This window comes from Salvelinus sp. IW2-2015, linkage group LG16 (assembly GCF_002910315.2).
Source record: "Salvelinus sp. IW2-2015 linkage group LG16, ASM291031v2, whole genome shotgun sequence".
NCBI lineage: Eukaryota > Metazoa > Chordata > Actinopteri > Salmoniformes > Salmonidae > Salvelinus > Salvelinus sp. IW2-2015.
The window spans coordinates 34,136,585-34,156,215 of record NC_036856.1 but is presented as its reverse complement, the minus strand read 5'-3'; the positions used below and the strand labels follow the sequence as shown (position 1 = coordinate 34,156,215).

General features: G+C 44.5%; 1 protein-coding gene across 1 annotated transcript in view; it reads left to right on the top strand.

Moving 5' to 3' along the window:
* The first annotated feature begins 254 nt into the window (after positions 1-254).
* Positions 255-19,631, top strand: part of znhit6 (zinc finger HIT-type containing 6) — a 39,328-nt gene continuing 19,951 nt past the window's right edge. The window contains exons 1-6 of the mRNA XM_024004437.2: positions 255-490; positions 776-841; positions 6,579-6,685; positions 6,862-6,947; positions 9,737-9,840; positions 19,346-19,414. Coding sequence (XP_023860205.1) covers positions 375-490; positions 776-841; positions 6,579-6,685; positions 6,862-6,947; positions 9,737-9,840; positions 19,346-19,414 — 548 coding nt within the window. The 5' untranslated portion in view covers positions 255-374. The remainder of the gene's footprint in view (positions 491-775; positions 842-6,578; positions 6,686-6,861; positions 6,948-9,736; positions 9,841-19,345; positions 19,415-19,631) is intronic.

The following is a 19,631-nucleotide window of genomic DNA, read 5'->3' as shown; positions in this document are numbered from 1 at the left end:
TTTCATTAGACATCAGCTCATCTCTCCTGGGCCTGGTCAGTGTGGGTTAGAAAGGCTTTAGTGTAATAATGGTCAGCTTCAGTCCTCAGAACACAGCTCCTATTGGTGTACATGGGCCTACACACACACTCAACACAGAGTAAGAGAGAGAGGCTGGCTGACAGGCTGACATGCAGCACATGATAGAGAGAGGGGGGATCTTCCACGCATCAAATGTCCTATATTACATGAATACCAACACCAGGGGGCGCTTTTGTGCATTGTCAAGACAAACCGGAATACATCCGTCACATCTTTTCTCCACGTGTAGCGGAAGACGGTAAACTTCAGACTGCTTTGATTGAAACAGAGCTTCGAGAGAGTAATTTCTAGAAATGTGTACAAGTATGCTGCCTTCGGTGGATACAGTCGGAGCTTCTGAAAGCCACGTCGAGAATGACAGTCTGGGAGACGAACTCAAAGGAAAGAAAATAAAACTATCCCTGGAAAAGTAAGAAGGCAGCTAGCTAGCTAGCTAAGCTAACGCTTGGTGGGCTAGATGTTGTCTAGCTCAATAACACAGCAAGCTAGCTTACCTAGCCATAGTGATTACTACTATCTTACCTTGCTATGTCTCTGAATGTATGTAAAATAATTGTGGCAGGTTATATTTGTCGCTAAAATAACAAGCTATCAGGAAAGCACATGGGTTACCACGTGCTGTGATGTCCACGCCCCTTTGAGTCTGGCGATGTTGAGTGTTTGTTGAACATAATTTATTATTTAATCCCTACAGTTGTGGTGTGTGTGGTTCTGAAGTGGCGAATTATAGATGTCCCGGCTGTCTCAAACACTCGTGCAGGTAAGAGGAGAGACATCTGGTGCATCTCAATAGTATAAAGTGACTTGCTCTCCCTTTATTCATGTGCACTGATAGGAAAGACAATGGGAAGCTCTCAATTCTATATTCCTCGTGTCCTTTCTTTTCGTCTCCTTCTTAAAACTCAAGCTGTTTATAAGACTATGGCTGTGTGTCCCCCAAACGGCACATTTTCCCCTATAGGTCTATTGCACTACTCAGGCTCTGGTCAAAAGTACTGCCAATCAGCCCTGGTCAAAGGTAGTCTACTATATAGGGGAAATGGTGCCATTTGGGGCTTAACCCATCTCCCCTGGTGTTTAACAACCTCTACTTATTTTAATATCAAGATGGAAACAATTTATCTTAAGGTTTTTATAACAATGTCAGTGTTTAATTATTATTTTTTAAATTAAGATTTGGTGGTGGGCTAGACTGCACCTCCAATGTCAGAAATTGATTGGGTAACCCTTCTACAGCCAAGACGACAGTAAAGCTGAAAATCCTTTGGTTAGGCCTAGGCTATGTAACAAAAATGTAAAGGTAGACTATTCTTGAGCGCTGTCTGTGTAGGTATGTGCAAGTAAGACAATTGTATCAGTGTTTTTGAAAGATGGACATGTCCAGGTGATTAATCTCAGCTGTGGTATGAAGGTATCAAATCCAAGTCCCAGAAAGCAAGTGAAGCCTACTTAGAAATACCTTTCAGCTTTCAATCTCAGCCTGAATGGCACTATCAAAATTGCTCCTTCACATCTCAATAAGATTTAGAGGTAATTTGCACATTTCTCAAATGGCTCCCAATTGTTTTGGGCAGCCATTGACATTCCCCAAATAGTTTGTGGAGATGGTCTGAAAGACCCCTGCCAAGTACCTCTCTGTCAGCAAGTGTCTGAAATGGATTGTGATTTGTGAATATCTGTGTTTGGATCACATCCCAACTGTTCATTAAAAGAAACAAGGCCCCTAGAGAGAACCACACCAAATCCCTTGACATTATTATGGATGTTTTCTTTTAGAGACCGCAGTCCTACCACGGATGAAAATGGGACTACAGATTCAAATTAGCTACACTACATATGTGGACACCTGCTCGTTGAACATCTCATTCCAAGATCATGGACACTAATATGGAGTTGGTCCCCCATTTGCTGCTTATAACAGCCTCCACTCTTCTGGGAACGCTTTCCACTAGATTTCTGTATGGACCTTGCTTTGTGCAAAGGGGCATTATCCAGCTGAAACAGGAAAGGGCCTTCCTCAAACAGTTGGCACAAAYTTGGAAGCGCAGAATCATCTAGAATGTCATTGTAGAATTGTCTATAATGTCATTGTATGTTATATCATTAAGATTTCCCTTCAGCGGAACTAAGGGGCCTAGCCCGAACCATGGAAAAACAGCCCCAGAACATTATTCRTCCTCCACCAAACTTTAGTTGGCACTATACATTCGGGCAGGTAGCATTCTCCTGGCATCTGCCAAACCCAGATTCGTCTGTCGGACTGCCAGTTGGTGAAGCGTGATTCATCACTCCAGAGAACGTGTTTCCACTGCTCCAGAGTCCAATGGCCGCAAGCTTTACACCACTCCAACGCTTGGCATTGCGCATGGTGATCTTAGACTTGTGTGTGGCTGCTCGGCCATGGAAACCAATTTCATGAAGCTCCTGACAAACAGTTCTTGTGCTGACGTTGCTTCCAGAGGCACTTTGGAACTTATTAGTGAGTGTTGCAACCGAGGACAGAGGATTTTGACGCGGTTCAGCACTCGGCGGGCCCGTTCTGTGAGCGTGTGTGTCATTCCACTTTGCGGCTGAGCCGTTGTTGCTCCTAGACGTTTCCACTTCATAATAAACTCAGCAAAAAAAGAAACATCCTCTCACTGTCAACTGTGTTTATTTTCAGCAAACTTAACGTTTAAATATTTGTATGACCATAAGATTCAACAACTGAGACATAAACTGAACAAGTTCCACAGAAATGGAATACTGTGTCCCTGAACAAAGGGGGGTCACAATCAAAATTAACAGTCAGTATCTGGTGTGGCCACTAGCTGCATTAAGTACTGCAGTGCATCTCCTTATGGACTGCACCAGATTTGCCAGTACTTGGTGGAAGAGTGGGGTAACATCTCACAGCAAGGCACCTGCAAGATCCCGGACATTTCTGGGGGGAATGGCCCTAGCCCTCCCCCTCCGATCCAACAGGTCCCAGACGTGCTCAATTTAGATTGAGATCCGGGCTCTTCGCTGGCCATGGCAGAACACTGACATTCCTGTCTTGCAGGAAATCACGCACAGAACGAGCAGTATGGCTGGTGGCATTGTCATGCTGGAGGGTCATGTCAGGATGAGCCTGCAGGAAGGGTAGCACATGAGGGAGGAGGAGGATGTCTTCCCTGTAACGCACAGTGTTGAGATTGAGCTTGTTGTCAATGCAGGCAGTCTGATGATGCTGTGACACACCGTCCCAGACCATGACGGACCCTCCACCTCAATCGATCCCACTCCAGAGTACTGGCCTCAGTGTAACGCTCATTCCTTTGACAATAAATGTGAATCCGACCGTCACCCCTGGTGAGACAAAACCGTGACTCGTCAGTGAAGAGCACTTTTTGCCAGTCCTGTCTGGTCCAGCGACGGTGGATTTGTGCCCATAGGCTACGTTGTTACCGGTGATGTCTGGTGAGGACCTGCCTTACAACAGGCCTACAAGCCCTCAGTTCTACAAGCCAAGCCTCTCTCAGCCTATTGCGGGCAGTCTGAGCACTCATGGAGGGATTGTGCTTTCCTGGTGTAACTCGGGCAGTTGTTGCCATCCTGTACCTTTCCCTCAGGTGTGATGTTCAGATGTACCGATCCTGTGCAGGTGTTACACGTGGTCTGCCACTGCGAGGACGATCAGATGTCCGTCCTGTCTCCCTGTCGCGCTGTCTTAGGCGTCTCACAGTACGACCATTGCAATTTATTGCCCTGGCCACATCTGCAGTCCTCATGCTTCCTTGCAGCATTGCTAAGGCACGTTCACGCAGATGAGCAGGGACCCTGGGCATCTTTCTTTTGGTGTTTTTCAGAGTCAGTAGAAAGGCCTCTTTAGTGTCCTAKGTTTTCATAACTGACTTTACTTGGCCTACTGTCTAAGCTGTTAGTGTCTTAACGACCGTTCCACAGATGCATGTTCATTAATTGTTTATGGTTCATTGAACAAGCATGGGACACAGTGTTTAAACCCTTTACAATGAGATCTSTGAAGTTATTTGGATTTTTACGAATTATCTTTGAAAGACAGGGTCCTGAAAAAGGGACATTTGTTTTTTTGCTGAGTTTAGTAGGACTTACAGTTGACCGGGGCAGATCTAGCAGGGCAGAAATTTGATCAACTGACTTGTTGGGAAAGTGGCATCCTATGACGGTGCAACATTGAAAGTCACTGAGCTCTTCAGTAAGGCSARTCTACTGCCAGTGTTTGTCTATAGAGATTGCATGGCTGGGTGCTCGATTTTATACACCTGTCAGCAATGTATGTGGCTGAAATAGCCAAACCCACTAATTTGAACGGGTGTCCACATACTTGTGTGTATGTATATGTTGTATGTGGTTCCTAACAAACAAATACCATGGATGGGATGGATGAAAGGGCCCATTGGGCTGGTTGAAATGAATGCGTGTTTTAAGCCTTGAAGAATGTGACTGACTGCAAAACACCTTTCACATGTGTTGATTAGTATCTATTCTATGTAGGGAATGGAAGTCATCAATCCAGAAGAGGGGTTTCAACACATTACTGCACTGGTGTATGTACTGACCTGATCACCGGAGGTATAGCTTGGATTAGCTTAGGTCAAATAATGAGTGTACATTTGTGGACCTTGGGGTTAGTAATAATATAAACTAGCTAGTGTCAACCAGTTATAGGCCTAACTCCTTTATAGTTCCCATACCCAATCACTCCACACACAGTGAGTCTCAGGTGAAACCGACGTAGACGCAGAGGATTTCAATCTGTCAGAGGAGAGGAAGAGAAGGGTCTTCCTTCAGTGGCACACAGACATTTCCCAGCATGCAGTGAGACATCTCCAGACTGATTTACGCCTCCTCTCCATCATTCTGCCTTCTATCCCCAGTCTTCTGTTCTCCATCCCCAGTCTTCTGTTCTCCATCCCCAGTCTTCTGTTCTCCATCCCCAGTCTTCTGTTCTCCATCCCCAGTTTCTGTTTTCCAGCCCCAGCTCTTCTGTTTTCCATCCCCAGTCCTTCTGTTTTCCATCCCCAAGTCTTCTGTTTTTCCATCCCAGTCTTCTGTATTCTTCATCCCCAGTCCTTTCTGTTTCCATCCCCGAGTCTTCTGTTTTCACATCCCCCAGTCTTTGTTCTCCATCCCCAAGCTCTTCTGTTTCCATCCCCAGTCTTTCTCTTTCTCCATCCCCAGTCTTCTCTTTTCCATCCCCAGTCTTCTTTTTCCATTCCCCAGTCTTCTGTTTTCCATCCCCAGTCTTTCTGTTTCCCATCCCCAGTCTTCTGTTTTCCATCCCCAGTCTTCTGTTTCCATCCCCAGTCTTCTGTTTTCCATCCCCAGTCTTCTGTTTTCCATCCCCAGTCTTCTGTTTTCATCCCCAGTCTTCTGTTTTCCATCCCCAGTCTTCTGTTTTCCATCCCCAGTCTTCTGTTTTCCATCCCAGTCTTCTGTTTCCATCCCCAAGTCTTCTCGTTTATCCATCCCCAGTCTTCTGTTTTTTCCATTCCCCAGTCCGTTTTCCATCCCAGTCTTCTGTTTTCCATCCCCAGTCTTCTGTTTTCCATCCCCAGTCTTCTAGTTTTTCCATCCCCAGTCTTCTGTTTTCATCCCAGTCTTCTGTTTTCCATCCCCATCTTTCTGTTTTCCATCCCCAGTCTTCTGTTTTCCATCCCCAGTCTTCTGTTTTTCCATCCCCAGTCTTCTGTTTTCCATCCCAGTCTCTGTTTTCCTCCCCAGTCTTCTGTTTTCCATCCCCAGTCTTCTGTTTTCTCCCACTTCGTCCAGCCCACTTCTGTTTTCCATCCCCAAGTTTCGTTTCCATCCCCAGTCTTTCTGTTTATCCATCCCCAGTCTTCTGTTTTCCATCCCCGTCTTTCTGTTTTCCAATCCCAGTCTTCTTTTTCCAATCCCCAGTCTTCTGTTTTCCATCCCCAGTCTTTCTGTTTTCCATCCCAGTCTTCCTGTTTTCCATCCCCAGTCTTCTGTTTTTCCATCCCCAGTCTTCTTCTTCCATCCCCAGTCTTCTGTTTTCCATCCCCAGTCTTCTGTTTTCCATCCCCAGTCTTCTGTTTTCCATCCCCAGTCTTCTGTTTTCCATCCCCAGTCTTCTGTTTTCCATCCCCAGTCTTCTGTTCTCCATCCTTCCACCCCCAGTCTTCTGCTACCATGATGCAACTCTACCCATAGTGAAAGACGGGGTTCTGCTCTTCATTTTTCCAGACCTGCTGTTATGCAACACTGGTTTGCATGAGTTGAATTCAAAATGAGGTGCTTAGTTAAAGTAGTCACTTTATTAAGAAAATTGCAGAGTTTGTATTCTACAATGTGCCTAAATGGATGCTTTGTCCTTGGACAGACAGCTGATCCTGTGTCAGTCTGTTGTGTTCATGTATGAACCAAAACCTCTACACAGCTTCTTTTCTCGCTATAGTTCTAGTGCTGACTACCAGAAGAGCAGACTTTGATAAAATGTTATTTGTAAATGTCCTCTTTTATTTTTAATCTAGCTTGCCCTGTGTGAAGAAACACAAAGAGGAGTCAGGATGCAGTGGAGTTCGAGATAAGACTGCCTTCGTGGCCCTGTCCAAGATGGATGAGATGAACCTACTCAGCGGTGAGACACTCCCTCTGCTGTGTGTGTGCGCATGCATGCGTGTGTAACGGTCAAAGGTTTGTGGAAGGCATGACTCCCTGGAAAGCAATGATTGTTGCTGAGTGAATGGACTATCCTGGCTAAACAAAGATTCATTGAATTGTGTGTAACTGTGGTCTCCTTTGTGGCCCTGCTAGACTACAGATTCCTGGAGGACACGGGGAGGCTGGCAGACAGCGCCAACAGAGATTCCCTGGTCCGCGGCCCTCCTGTTAACTTTAGAGTAAGTCATTCATTCACCACCTCTCATTTAATTGATTGAATTTGTGATATATTTATATCAGACAACTCTACATGGTGAGGGAGAAACTCACATCAACCACAAGTTTGACAGTGGGACAGGCGGGGTGACGGACAGGCGGGGTGACGGAGTAGGATGATGATTCCTTCTATCGGGCTCACACCAGAAAGACTTGGAGAGTGTTATGCTTGTCTAAACCGCAATATTGATTTCTATTTTCATAATTTCTTTGTGTTTCTTGGAGCACACTAGAGCATTTCTAACAACTTGCCTCACTAAATCTTTTTTGGAAATGAATTCTTTATATGATTTAAATTGTGTGGTTTTGGGTTTTCTCTCCGTGCCTCCATGGCTCTTCAGGTAACTGTGGTTTGAGCAGAGCTGGAGCCCATAACCACAGACATTCATTGAAAATGGCACTTTCAGGGAGCGACTCAGTCTCCCAGCTCAGTCCTTACCTTACCTGGATTCATTTAAGACTATTACATGCAGAATTTTATAATGGCTTGAGGTAATGTGTTTTTGCTTCGGTCTGGTTCAGTGGTCACAAATCTATCAATAAAATAAGAATGATTCTTCTTACCGAAAGAGGGGGGAAAAGTCTGTTTGGCGAGTAATGTGAATGTCTGTCTGGGTTGTGGCCATCTATAACCTTTTACATGTAATGGTCTAATATCATACAAAAAGACTGTAGGAAGGAGCCCAGTGGTTTCTGATGGGGTACCTGAATAGCTACCTGTCAGTGTATCTGTTTAACCATTTTCCTCCAGCTAGTTGTAGTCATTATTAGAGGTCGACCGATTAATCGGAATGGCCAATTTAATTAGGGCCGATTTTTTTTAGTTTTCATAACAATCGGTTATCTGCATTTTTGGACACCGATCATGGCCGATTACATTGCATTCCACGAGGAGACTGTGTGGCAGGCTGAATACCTGTTATGCGAGTGCAGCAAGGAGCTGCAAGGTAAGGCGCTAGATAGCATTACACGTATCTTATAAAAACAATCAATCTTAACATAATCACTAGTTAACTACACATGGTTGATGATATTACTAGTTTATCTAGCTTGTCCTGCGTTGCATATAATCGATGCGGTGCCTGTTCATTTATCATTGAATCACAGCCTACTTTGCCAAACGGATGATTTAACGAGCGCATTCGTGAAAAAAGCACAATCGTTGTGTAACAGTATAACTTTAAACCGTCCCCTCGCCCCGACACGGGCGCGAACCAGGGACCCTCTGCACACATCAACAACAGTCACCCACGAAGCGTCGTTACCCATCGCTCCACAAAAGCCGCGGCCCTTGCAGAGCAAGGGGAAACCCTACTTCAGGTCTCAGAGCAAGTGACGTAACAGCTAGCCATTTCACATCCGTTACAGTTGCACGAATGTACCTAACCATAAACATCAATGCCTTTCTTAGAATCAATACACGGAAGTATGTTTTTTTTAAACCTGCATATTTCGTTAAAAGAAATCCAGGTTAGCAGGCAATATTAACCAGGTGAAATTGTGTCACTTCTCTTGCGTTCATTGCACACAGAGTCAGTGTATATGCAACAGTTTGGGCCGACTAATTTGCCAGAATTTTACGTAATTATGACATAACATTGAAGGTTGTGCAATGTAACAGGAATATTTAGACTTATGGATGCAACCCGTAAGATAAAATACGGAACGGTTCCGTATTTCACTGAAAGAATAAACGTTTTGTTTTCGAAATTATAGTTTCCAGATTTGACCATATTAATGACCTAAGACTCGTATTTCTGTGTGTTATAATTAAGTCTATGATTTGATAGAGCACTCTGATTGAGCGGTGGTAGGCAGCAGCAGGATCGTACGCATTCATTCATTCAAACAGCACTTTCGTGCGTTTGCCAGCAGCTCTTCGCTGTGCTTCAAGCATTGCGCTGTTTATGACTTCAAGCCTATCAACTCCCGAGATTAGGCTGGTGTAACCGATGTGAAATGGCTAGCTAGTTAGTGGGGTGCTCACTAATAGCGTTTCAATCGGTGACGTCACTCGCTCTGAGACCTTGAAGGGCCGCGGCTTTTGTGGAGCGATGGGTAACGATGCTTCGAGGATGACTTGTCAATGTGTTCCTGGTTCGAGCCCAGGTAGCGGCGAGGAGATGGACGGAAGCTTTACTGTTACACTGGCAATACTAAAGTGCCTATAAGAACATCCAATAGTCAAAGGTTAATGAAATACAAATGGTATAGAGAGAAATAGTCCTATAATTCCTATAATAACTACAACCTAAAACTTCTTACCTGGGAATATTGAAGACTCGTGTTAAAAGGAACCACCAGCTTTCATATGTTCCAAATTGAACATGTTTGATTATTTAATTGAGGCTAAATTGATTTTATTGATGTATTATATGAAGTTAAAATAAGTGTTCATTCAGTATTGTTGTAATTGTCATTACAAATAAATAAAATCGGCCGATTTAATCGGTATCTGCATTTTTTTGGTCCTCCAATTATCGGTATCGGCGTTGAAAAATCATAATCGGTCGACCTGTAGTCATTATGGTGCTAACCAAGTACTACTAAGGAAAGGGGTATCCTTTAAAATCAAGGTGAGGAGAATGAGTTATTGGGTCATTAGGTTCTGAGCCAAGAACAGCCAATTCTAGGTTACTTCCTATTTTTGTAGATTTTTTTGTTGTCAATTAACCAGTTGCTTAACCAGGTAGTTAAGAGCAGATGTTTGTTTATGTAATGTCCTTGCTCTCCGCTCTCGCTCGCTCTCCAGGCTAAGAGACTGACAGCCCAGGCGAGGAGGCTGAACATCACGTTGAGGTTCCTTCCCAACACATTCACCAGGAGCAGAGAGAACTCCACCATCTGTCTCAAGAAGTAGGTTCCTCTTAGACGTCAGGGCCATGTTCTGGAGGACACAACATACTAAAGTGTTTTATAACAGTTGTTTTTGGCTCAGCTAAGAAAGGCAATGTTTGTGTCCCCTCTTTAAGAGGACCTCTAAACATTCAGGTGGCTCTGACTTAAATCCAAAACCCATACTAGCACTCGACTGTATTTATAGGAAAGTTTAAAAACAACTTCTATGTTCAGTAAGGTGGTTGAGGATCCTTGTGTTGAGAGCAGAAGTGTTTCTCTGCCACAGGATGGCGCTCTTAAGTTTTCACAATTCCTCACATGCAACAACACTGTTGTTTTTAAAGGTTATGTGTCTGTGGGGCATCAGTCCTCTGCATGTTTATGAAGGCACTACTCAACTCTGTATACCTGGCATGTGCTGTTCAGTCTTTAAAAGGCCTTACGGCTCATTTGTGTGTGTGTCAGCTCAGGCAAATTTTGGACATYTGGGACAAAGACTTGAAGCAACATTTGATTAGTCACTGGTGTGGAGTAATGTATTGCTGCCTGTAGCCTTCTGACCGGCTATGTAGGCTAAACCAACCCTGTCCATATGTCCTGGCCTCTCTGGGGGCATCATCGTTTCCAACTTGTGATGTTTCACTGGACTTGGTGTGTTTCTATAGCAACCTGTTACCCCACCACTCATGAGTGTAAGAGACCTGCCATAGCCCTAATCCCAGACATGTTTTCCTTTGTTCCCCATTCCCTACATTTCTCATTCCTTTTCCATTTTCCTGGATTTCCTGCTGTGCTGCAGGTGGTCCCGTCTTTCCATATTTGACAACTTTTCCTGAAGGGATATCGTTCTGCTATTTCCTCTCTCTCTCGCTCCACCCCACATGGAAGGAAACAAACATTTAACCCACAAGTTAACTAAAAAAAACAGAACCTCTAATGTCAATCAAAGCTGTCCCTGAACGAAGTTAATGTTAACCAGTCCACTCTTTTCCATTCTAAATATAATTCCCCTCAGGCCAGTCTGTCTCTCTGGCGTTTGTAGTTCTAATTTGTGCGTTATTGCCAGAAGGTAAGACCGCATTATGTAAGGTAAGCAAAGTAGCCAGGCTCCTTTCTCTTCCGGAAGACATAGCCTAGTATCTGGTTTTACATATGGATGGAACACTGGGGGGGTTAATTTATAATTTAGGGTTAAATGCATAGAAATGAAATGACTGATGAATAAATGGTTATGGTTAGTGGTTACATCCTAAATATCATGCAGTCAGTGTGCATACAGTTCTATCTTGGGAGTTTTCAAGGAAGAGACAGTTTATTTCATATCCCTAGAGAATCCTCATCTAAGGATATCGACTAAACAGAGACTGGGTCTAAGGGTGTCGACTAAACGGAGACTGGTCTAAGGGTGTCGACTAACGGAGACTGGGTTAAGGTGTCGACTAAACGGAGACTGGTCTAAGGGTGTCGACACGGAGACTGGTCTAAGGTGTCGACTCAACGAGACTGGGTTCTAAGGGTGCGACGCAACGGAGACTGGGTCTAAGGGTCGATCAACGGAGACTGGGTCTAAGATGGTGGTCGACTAAACGAGACTGGGTCTAAGGTGGTCGACTAAACAGAGCCTGGGTCTAAGGGTCGACTAAACGGAGACTGGGTTAAGGGTGTCGACTAAACGGAGCCTGGGTCTAAGGTGTCGACTAACGGAGATGGGTCTAAGGTGTCGACTCAACGGAGACTTGGGTCGAAGGGTGTCGACTCAACGGAGACTGGTCTAAGGGTGTCGACTCAAACGGAGACTGGTCTAAGGTGTCGACTCAAGGAGACTGGGTCTAAGGGTGTCGACTCACGGCAGCAGCAGGAGAAAATGGGTTTGAGAATGTACTTGGTGCATTAATAATAAGCAGAGGTTTGAGCAGTGTGACTGCAGATGGTTAGAGACATTCATGCTACACACACATGCTGCCAGAGAGGGCCATCATTACACACACACACACACACACACACACACACACACAACACACACACACACAGCAGCAGAGAGAGCAGTCCTTACACACACACATACACACAGACAGAGAGAGGCAGTCCTACACACACACCACACACACACACACACACACACAGACAGAGAGAGAGAGGCAGTCCTTACACACACACATACACACAGCCAGAGAGAGGCAGTCCTTACACAACACACACACACAAGACGAGGGTAATCATAATTAGCGGCCAGCTATAGAGGCTTTTATCCTGGGCTTAGGTGTGTGCACAGCCACATGCACGGGCGTGCTTGCGCCTGCCTGCCCCTCCCTGGTGACTGATGTCAAAACAGGTTACGGGTACACTAAAAGTGTTGAACTAGAAATGACAGGCCTGCGCAACTTTTTAAACCAATTCAACCAGTGGTACACATATGTAATAGTTGGCATGGGGAATAGTGCCGTTTGGAATTCACCCTGTACTCTTGTTCAAAAGTCAGCTGATTTATTTGTGGCTTCACTGGCTTGCAAACAGATCAGTTCATTTTTTTAATGTAATAATTTGAATTGAAGTGTGGTTTGGAAATGTTTGCTGGCCTCCTGTTAGCAATGTTTTGTTCCCTTCTCTCAAGAAGAAGCTTGTCAAAGTTTTGTTCTCTTCTCTGCTGAAGAGTCAGCTTGGCTAATGTTTATCATCTTTCTTCCCCTTTTGTTTTACTTTTCTGGATGGAAGACAAAACTGTTACTTACTAGCAATTGATCAAATACACACACACAACCGTTCAAAAGTTTGGGGTCCCTTAGACATTTCCTTGTTTTTGAAAGAAAAGCAAAAAKAAGTGTTCATTAAAGTAACATCAAATTGATCAGAAATAGTGTAGACATTGTTAATGTTGTAAATTACTATTGTAGCTGGATCCAAGTTTATCATTTTAAAAGGCTAATTGATCATTAGAAAACCCTTTTGCAATTGTTAGCACAGCTGAAAACTTGTTCTGATTTTAAAGAAGCAATAAAACTGTCCGCCTTTAGACTAGTTGAGTATCTGGAGCATCAGCATTTGTGGGTTCGATTTACAGGCTCAAAATGGCCAGAAACAAAGACCTTTCTCTTGAAACTCATCAATCTATTCTTGTTCTGAGAAATTAAGGCTATTCCGTGCGAGAAATTGCCAAGGAACTGAAGACCTCACACAAAGCTGTGTACTACTCCCTTCACAGAACAGTGCAAACTGACTCTAACCAGAATAGAAAGGAGTAGGAGGCCCAGGTGCACAACTGAGCAAGAGGACAAGRACATTAGTGTGTCTAGTTTGAGAAACAGATGCCTCACAAGTCCTCAACTGGCAGCTTCATTAAATAATACCTGCAAAATACCAGTCTCAACATCAACAGGGAAGAGGTGATTCTGGGATGCTGGCCTTCTAGGCAGAGCATGAGCTCTGGTTGGGGACTCCGTGTGTGTGTGTGTTACATACACACATTCAAAAGTTTGGGGTCACTTCGAAAGAAAAGCCCTTTTTTTTCTTGTCCATTTAAAATAACATCAAATTGATCAGAATTGGTGCTGTTTCCCTTTTATTTGTGGGAGCTAAAGTCACCTTCTGAAATGACAATGCAATGATATTCTGTCCGCGATGGCTGTGTTTCTGCATTTAGAACCCCATAATGCCATTGCCACCCCATTCACCTAGAGTCTTTAACAATTTCATGCAAGGGGGTATAGCAGCCATACACAGCATGTGTAGCAGCTCATAGGTGCCTGATAACCAGCTATCGAGCCAGCCATTAGGTCATTCATTTAACTGCAACCCACGTGTTTGATAAACATTGTGTTTGTGGAATCCTTGTTGGCAGTTTGTTTGGGCACACATACTGATGCTGGCTTCTATCAGTTGTATAATATTCTTCTATCTGCATTTACCCTCCATCTCAGCGCTCTATTTTAGAAATGATTACAGTGTGTGAGGTCACTGCGTTGGTAGATATGTTATTTGTTATGCGTCAGGGKCTCAAGGCTTCCATATGTTTTCATATTATGGATGCCAGTTGTTAGGCTCTTGTTTGTTATACAGTACTAAATATAGAACATTTTAATAATAAAGTTTGTCATGGAAACAGAACTTAGACATTGAGACCATGGAACTGTGGTTGCCATAAGTTTGTGCTTGATAAGTGTTGTCGTAGTGCTGCCCAGTGATATGACAGGAGAGAATAAGACCGGCCACTTGAGACTGATGAGAGATGACCTGCTTACGAATGATAGGAGCCCACTTCTGCACTAGGCTCTGCGTGCGTTCGCGCACACACCATTTTATTAATTTACACACACAGTTTGAAACGCCATGTTATTTCCAGGGCTCTGAGGTTTTTAGGTTGTTCGAGTTCAACATTTTGTCCTCCAGACAAGCAAAAAAAATTATAATGAATTTAGAGCACACAATATTACTTCCAGAGGCTTCAAAACCACACTGATCACAAGCTGTTCTGCTGCAGAATGTAGAAATCTGCTGTTTGATTCCCCTTCTTCCAAGCCCATTCCCCACTGGGTTGTTGAAAGCAACAAGAGATTTGTAGGAACCAGGATTTGGCTTTAGCAACAACGAGTCCAACTAGAAGTTATCGGTCAGTTTTTTTGTGTGTTAGTGTTGGGCAGGTGGACTGTATTGGTCACATACACATGGTTAGCAGATGTTAATGCGAGTGTAGCGAAATGCTTGTGCTTCTAGTTCCGACAGTGCAGTAATATCTAACAAGTAATCTAACAATTCCACATCTACRTAATACACACATCTAAAGGGATGGAATAGGAATATGTACATATAAATATATATGGAAGAACGGCATAGTCAAGATGGTATAAAATACAGTATATACATATGAAATGAGTAATGCAAGATATGTAAACATTATTAAAGTGACTAGTGATCCATTTATTAAAGTGGCCAATMATGTTATMTATGCAGCAGCCTCTCTCTGTTAGTGATGGCTGTTTAACAGTCTGATCTCCTTGAGATAGAAGCTGTTTTTCAGTCTGTCGCAGCTTTGATGCACCTGTACTGACCTCGCCTTCTGGATGGTAGCATGGTGAACAGGCAGTGTCTCAGTTGGTTGTTGTCTTTGAAGATCGTTTTGCCCTTCCTGTGACATCGGGTGCTGTAGGTGTCCTGGWGGGCAGATTGTTTGCCCTCTGTGATGCGTTGTTCAGACCGCACCACCCTCTGTAGAGCCTTGTGGTTTTGGGCYGTGCAGTTGCTGTACCAGGCAGTGATACAGCCCAACAGGATGCTATCAATTGTGTATCTGTAAAAGTTTGTCAGGGTTTTAGGTGACAAGCCAAGTTGAAGAGGCGCTGTTGCGCCTTCTTCACCACATTGTCTGTGTGGGTGGACCATTTCAGTTTGTCTGTGATGTGTATGCTGAGGAACTTAACTTTCCACCTTCTCCACTGCTGTCCCATCAATGTGGATATAGGGGGTGCTCCCTTTGCTGTTTCCTGAAGTCCACGATCATCTCCTTTGTCTTGTTGCCGTTGAGTGAGAGGTTGTTTTCTTGACACCACACTGCGAGTGCCCTCACCTCCTCCCTGTAGGCTGTCTCATTGTTGTTTGTAATCAAGCCCACTACTGTTGTGTCYTCTGCAAACGTGATGATTGCGTTGGTGTGCATGGCCACGCAGTCATGGGTGAACAGGGAGTACAGGAGAGGGCTGAGAACGCACCCTTGTGTGGCCCCAGTGTTGAGGATCAGCGAAGGGGAGATGTTGTTTTCTACCTTCACCACCTGGGGGTGGCCCGTCAAAGTCCAGCACCCAATTGCACAGGGAGGGTTTGAGACCCAGGGCCTCAAGGTTAATGATGAGCTTGGAGGGTGCTATGGTGTTGAATGCTGAGTGGTAGTCAATGAACAGCATTCTTACATAGGTATTCATCTTGCATAGACACCATGGCTGGAAGGTAAGCAGGAATGCAAGTTGAATGGGCTTTCAATTTGACATTTCTTGATGAACTTGACTTATTYCTGCAGACAGAGACYGGCTGACAGACAGACAAGCAGGGAGACAGAAGACCTATGCCATGCTCTCACTGGGCAGTCAGGCAGTATGTAAACACAAGCTAGTCTTACTCAACTTGACATGTCATCATTCCACCATCTGCCCATTTTTGTCTGTATGGAAAATGCTTGTTGAGTTTCTCTGTGCCATCTTCACTTTTATGACTGACCGTGAGTGAATGATACCACATATTCCTGTATGCAACCCTGGCTCAGCCTGAGGTSCATGCTCGCGCCTACACAGCCCTGCCCACCCCCTTTTCCATTGGAGAAAATAGTTTCCTTTCACCCTCAATGCAGAACAATGCCCAAACACCTGGTGTTCCTCCTCTGACTTACCACCCCCCCTTCCACCAAGCCCAGTCTCTGCCAAGCCCAAGCAAACACTCATAAATTCCTCAGCAGCCTAGAGGGGGATGGAATAGCTCTGCACCTGCATAGGGAATCCCCTCAAACCCTCCCCAACCAACCCCCACTACTTCCTGCTTGCCCCCCCTCACACCCAGCCTAACCAACCCCCACTGCTGCCTGCTTGCGCCCCAACCTCCCCTTCTGCCCACATCAAGTGGAAACTCATAAGCACATTTTCATTGGATGTTCTGCACACTTCTCATTTTTTTCAACCCTCCATCTCGCTCTCGCTCTGTGTGTTGCACCCCAGAGATTCAGGACCATAGATGTAGATAGACATTGTATCTGTTCCATTATGGCATCTGTGAGAGCATTGATAGTGCCATTGAGGCCATCTCCATTTTGAATTAGTCKATTTTCTTCGGTGGAGTTTTATGGCGGACTACATCTAAAAAGTTGAATTGCCGCACACTTCTGGATTCAAATGAAAAAGAAAAATATACTTTATGGGGAAGAAATAACTTACTCCTCACAATTAAATAGTATGTCACCCAAAAGAAAAACAAAACTCTCACTTCTTCCATCCTTCAAAGTTCCATATCTCCCCACTCAGGCTCTGGACATGAGATGTTGGTATGGTTTGTGACAGCCTTTTATGTAAATCCTTCACKGAGAAGTCCTCTAATCCCAGAAACTGCATCCACAATTTCTGGACTTTGGCAGTGCTGTTAATCACCATAGCCATGAAGACCACAAAGTCTGCCTTAACCTGTAGAATATCTGGATCCTGCCAGATACCATGGACCCTTCAGAACCATTCGCTCCCTCAATCCTCTAGACAGCCGCTGCATGTGATTATGTTCTGTTTGGCCCTGACCTTAGCCACCTTATTCTCCTTCACCCTCGTTGGGCATTCCAAAGATGTAGCAACATGGTTCCCACCATAATTGCAACATTTCACACAATCAATACTGATACCACATTCAATATGGTCTTCTCCACAACTTTCACACCTTGTATTCTTTCTTCTACAGACAGCGATCACAGACAGCGATCAGACTGCATCAATCTTGGGACAAATGCTCTGACATGGTAATTCATATAACGCAACTTGACCTGGGTAGGGAGGGATTCTCCATTATTTTACTACTTCTGAGTTGGCAAACAAACTGAAAGGGTGCATACTGCCACCTGTAGTGTGTTGTCTGAACGGGTATAAAGGAAAGGTTTGCGATTTACTGCCGGCCACCTGCAATTATGGAATGTTTCAAATCAAATTTTATTTTGAGTTTTAATTCATTGGCTGATCCCTCCTGATGACCCAGATGAAATCATGTGATTCTTTCTRAACCCATAAAGTCKCACCCAGTTGACTACTTCAAAATGGTGAAAGTCCTCAAACATGGTGAAAGTGCCCATGCTATAAATAAGCTATAAGGCCCAAGGGGGTGTAGAATATGGCCAATATACTGGCCATATACCACAAACCTCCGAGGTGCCTTATTGCTATTATAAACTGGTTAACAAAGTAATTAGGGCAGTAAAAATAAATGTTTTGTCATGCCCATGGTATACGATACCATACCCATGGTATACCGCGGCTGTCAGCCAATAGCATTCAGGGCTCAAACTACCCAGTGTATCATGAGCTTTTGGGCCCTAGAGTACTCTCAATTTTTATGGTCACAGTTGTGTTGCGCGTGTGTGTATATATTACACACACACACACACACACAAGTATGTGTACACGGCAGAATCCACTCATTTGAAGCAATTTCAGCCACACCCGTTGCTGACCGGTGTATAAAATCGAGCACACAGCCATGCACACAGCCATGCAATCTCAGTAGACAAACAATTTGAAGGGGGTATCCACGTACTTACTGAAGAGCTCAGTGACTTTCAATGTGGCACCATCATAGGACCTTTCCAACAAGTCAGTTCGTCAAATGTCTGCCCTGTTAGAGCTGCCCCGGTAAACTGTAAGTGCTGTTATTATGAAGTGGAAACGTCTAGGAGCAAGTTCACAGAACGGGACCGCCGATTGCTGAAGTGCGTAACGCGTAAAAATCATGTCTTCAGTTGCAACACTCACTACGAGTTCCAAACTGGAAGCAACGTCCGCACAAGAACTGTTTGTCGAGAGCTTCATGAAATTGGTTTGCATGGCCGAGCAGCCACACACACAKGCCTAAGATCCTCATGCTCAATGCCAAGCGTCTGCTGGAGGGGTGTAAAGCTTGCGGCCATTGGACTCTGGAGCAGTGCAAATGCGTTCTCAGGAGTAATGAATCACGCCAAATCTGGGTTTGGCGGATGCTAGGACAACGCAATCTGCCCGACTGCATAGTGCCAACTGTAAAGTTTGGTGGAGGAGTAATAATGGTCTGGGGCTGTTTTTCATGGTTCGGACTAGGCCTCTTAGTTCCAGGGAAGGGAAATCTTAACGCTACAGCATACAATGACATTCTAGACGATACTGTGCTTCACACTTTGTGGCAACAGTTTGGGGAAAGCCTTTTCCTGTTTTAGCATGACAATGCCCCCGTGCATAAAGCYAGGTCTTATACAGGAAGGGTTTGTCGATCGGTTTGGAAGAACTTGATTGACCTGCAGAGCCCTGACCTCAACCCCATTGAACACCTTTGCAATGAATTGGAAAGCGGACTGCGAGCCGGTTCTAATCGCCCAACACCAGTGTCCGACCTCACTAATGCTCTTGTTGCTGAATGGAATTAAGTCCCCGCATAAATGTTCCAACATCTAGTGGAAAGCTTTCAAAGATGAGTGGAGGCTGTTATAGCAGCAAAGGGCGAACAGTAACAGGGGTACCAACTCCATATTAATGCCCATGATTTTGGAATGAGATTTTTGACAAGCAAGGGTCTACATACTTTTGGTCATGTAGTGTATGCCATGGTCATCCCCATGACAACTCGGACTCAATCCACACATCGAGCTAGACACATACATTAGTCGTACATTGGGGTTAAATACTTTTTCTATGTCTCTTGAATATAAAATAGTTTGTTTTAGCTCAGAGACAAAGCGCTGGTGTCTGCAAGCAGACCACTACCAACTGCTGATTTTGAAAATGTTATTATTTATCGTTTGTCTCCCTCTTTCTGTTTTGTCCTTTAGGGAGAATCGTTTCCTATGGCACCTGCAGCTCCTGTTCCCTCAGAGCAGCTCAGAGTTCACTGAGAGAAGGTGAGTGGTGTGTGTGCCTGCCTMCCTACTTGTCCGGTGGCATCTCTGCCAGAACAGTCTTTAGGAACCCTGTTAATACCAGTTGATGTCAGAGTCCAGGGGTTGGAACCTGCAATAGAGAACAGCCAGATCCTTGGACAGTGACTTTACTGTTGCCAGAGGATTGTCTCAGCACCCATGTACAGTGGGGAGAACAAGTATTTGATACACTGCCGAT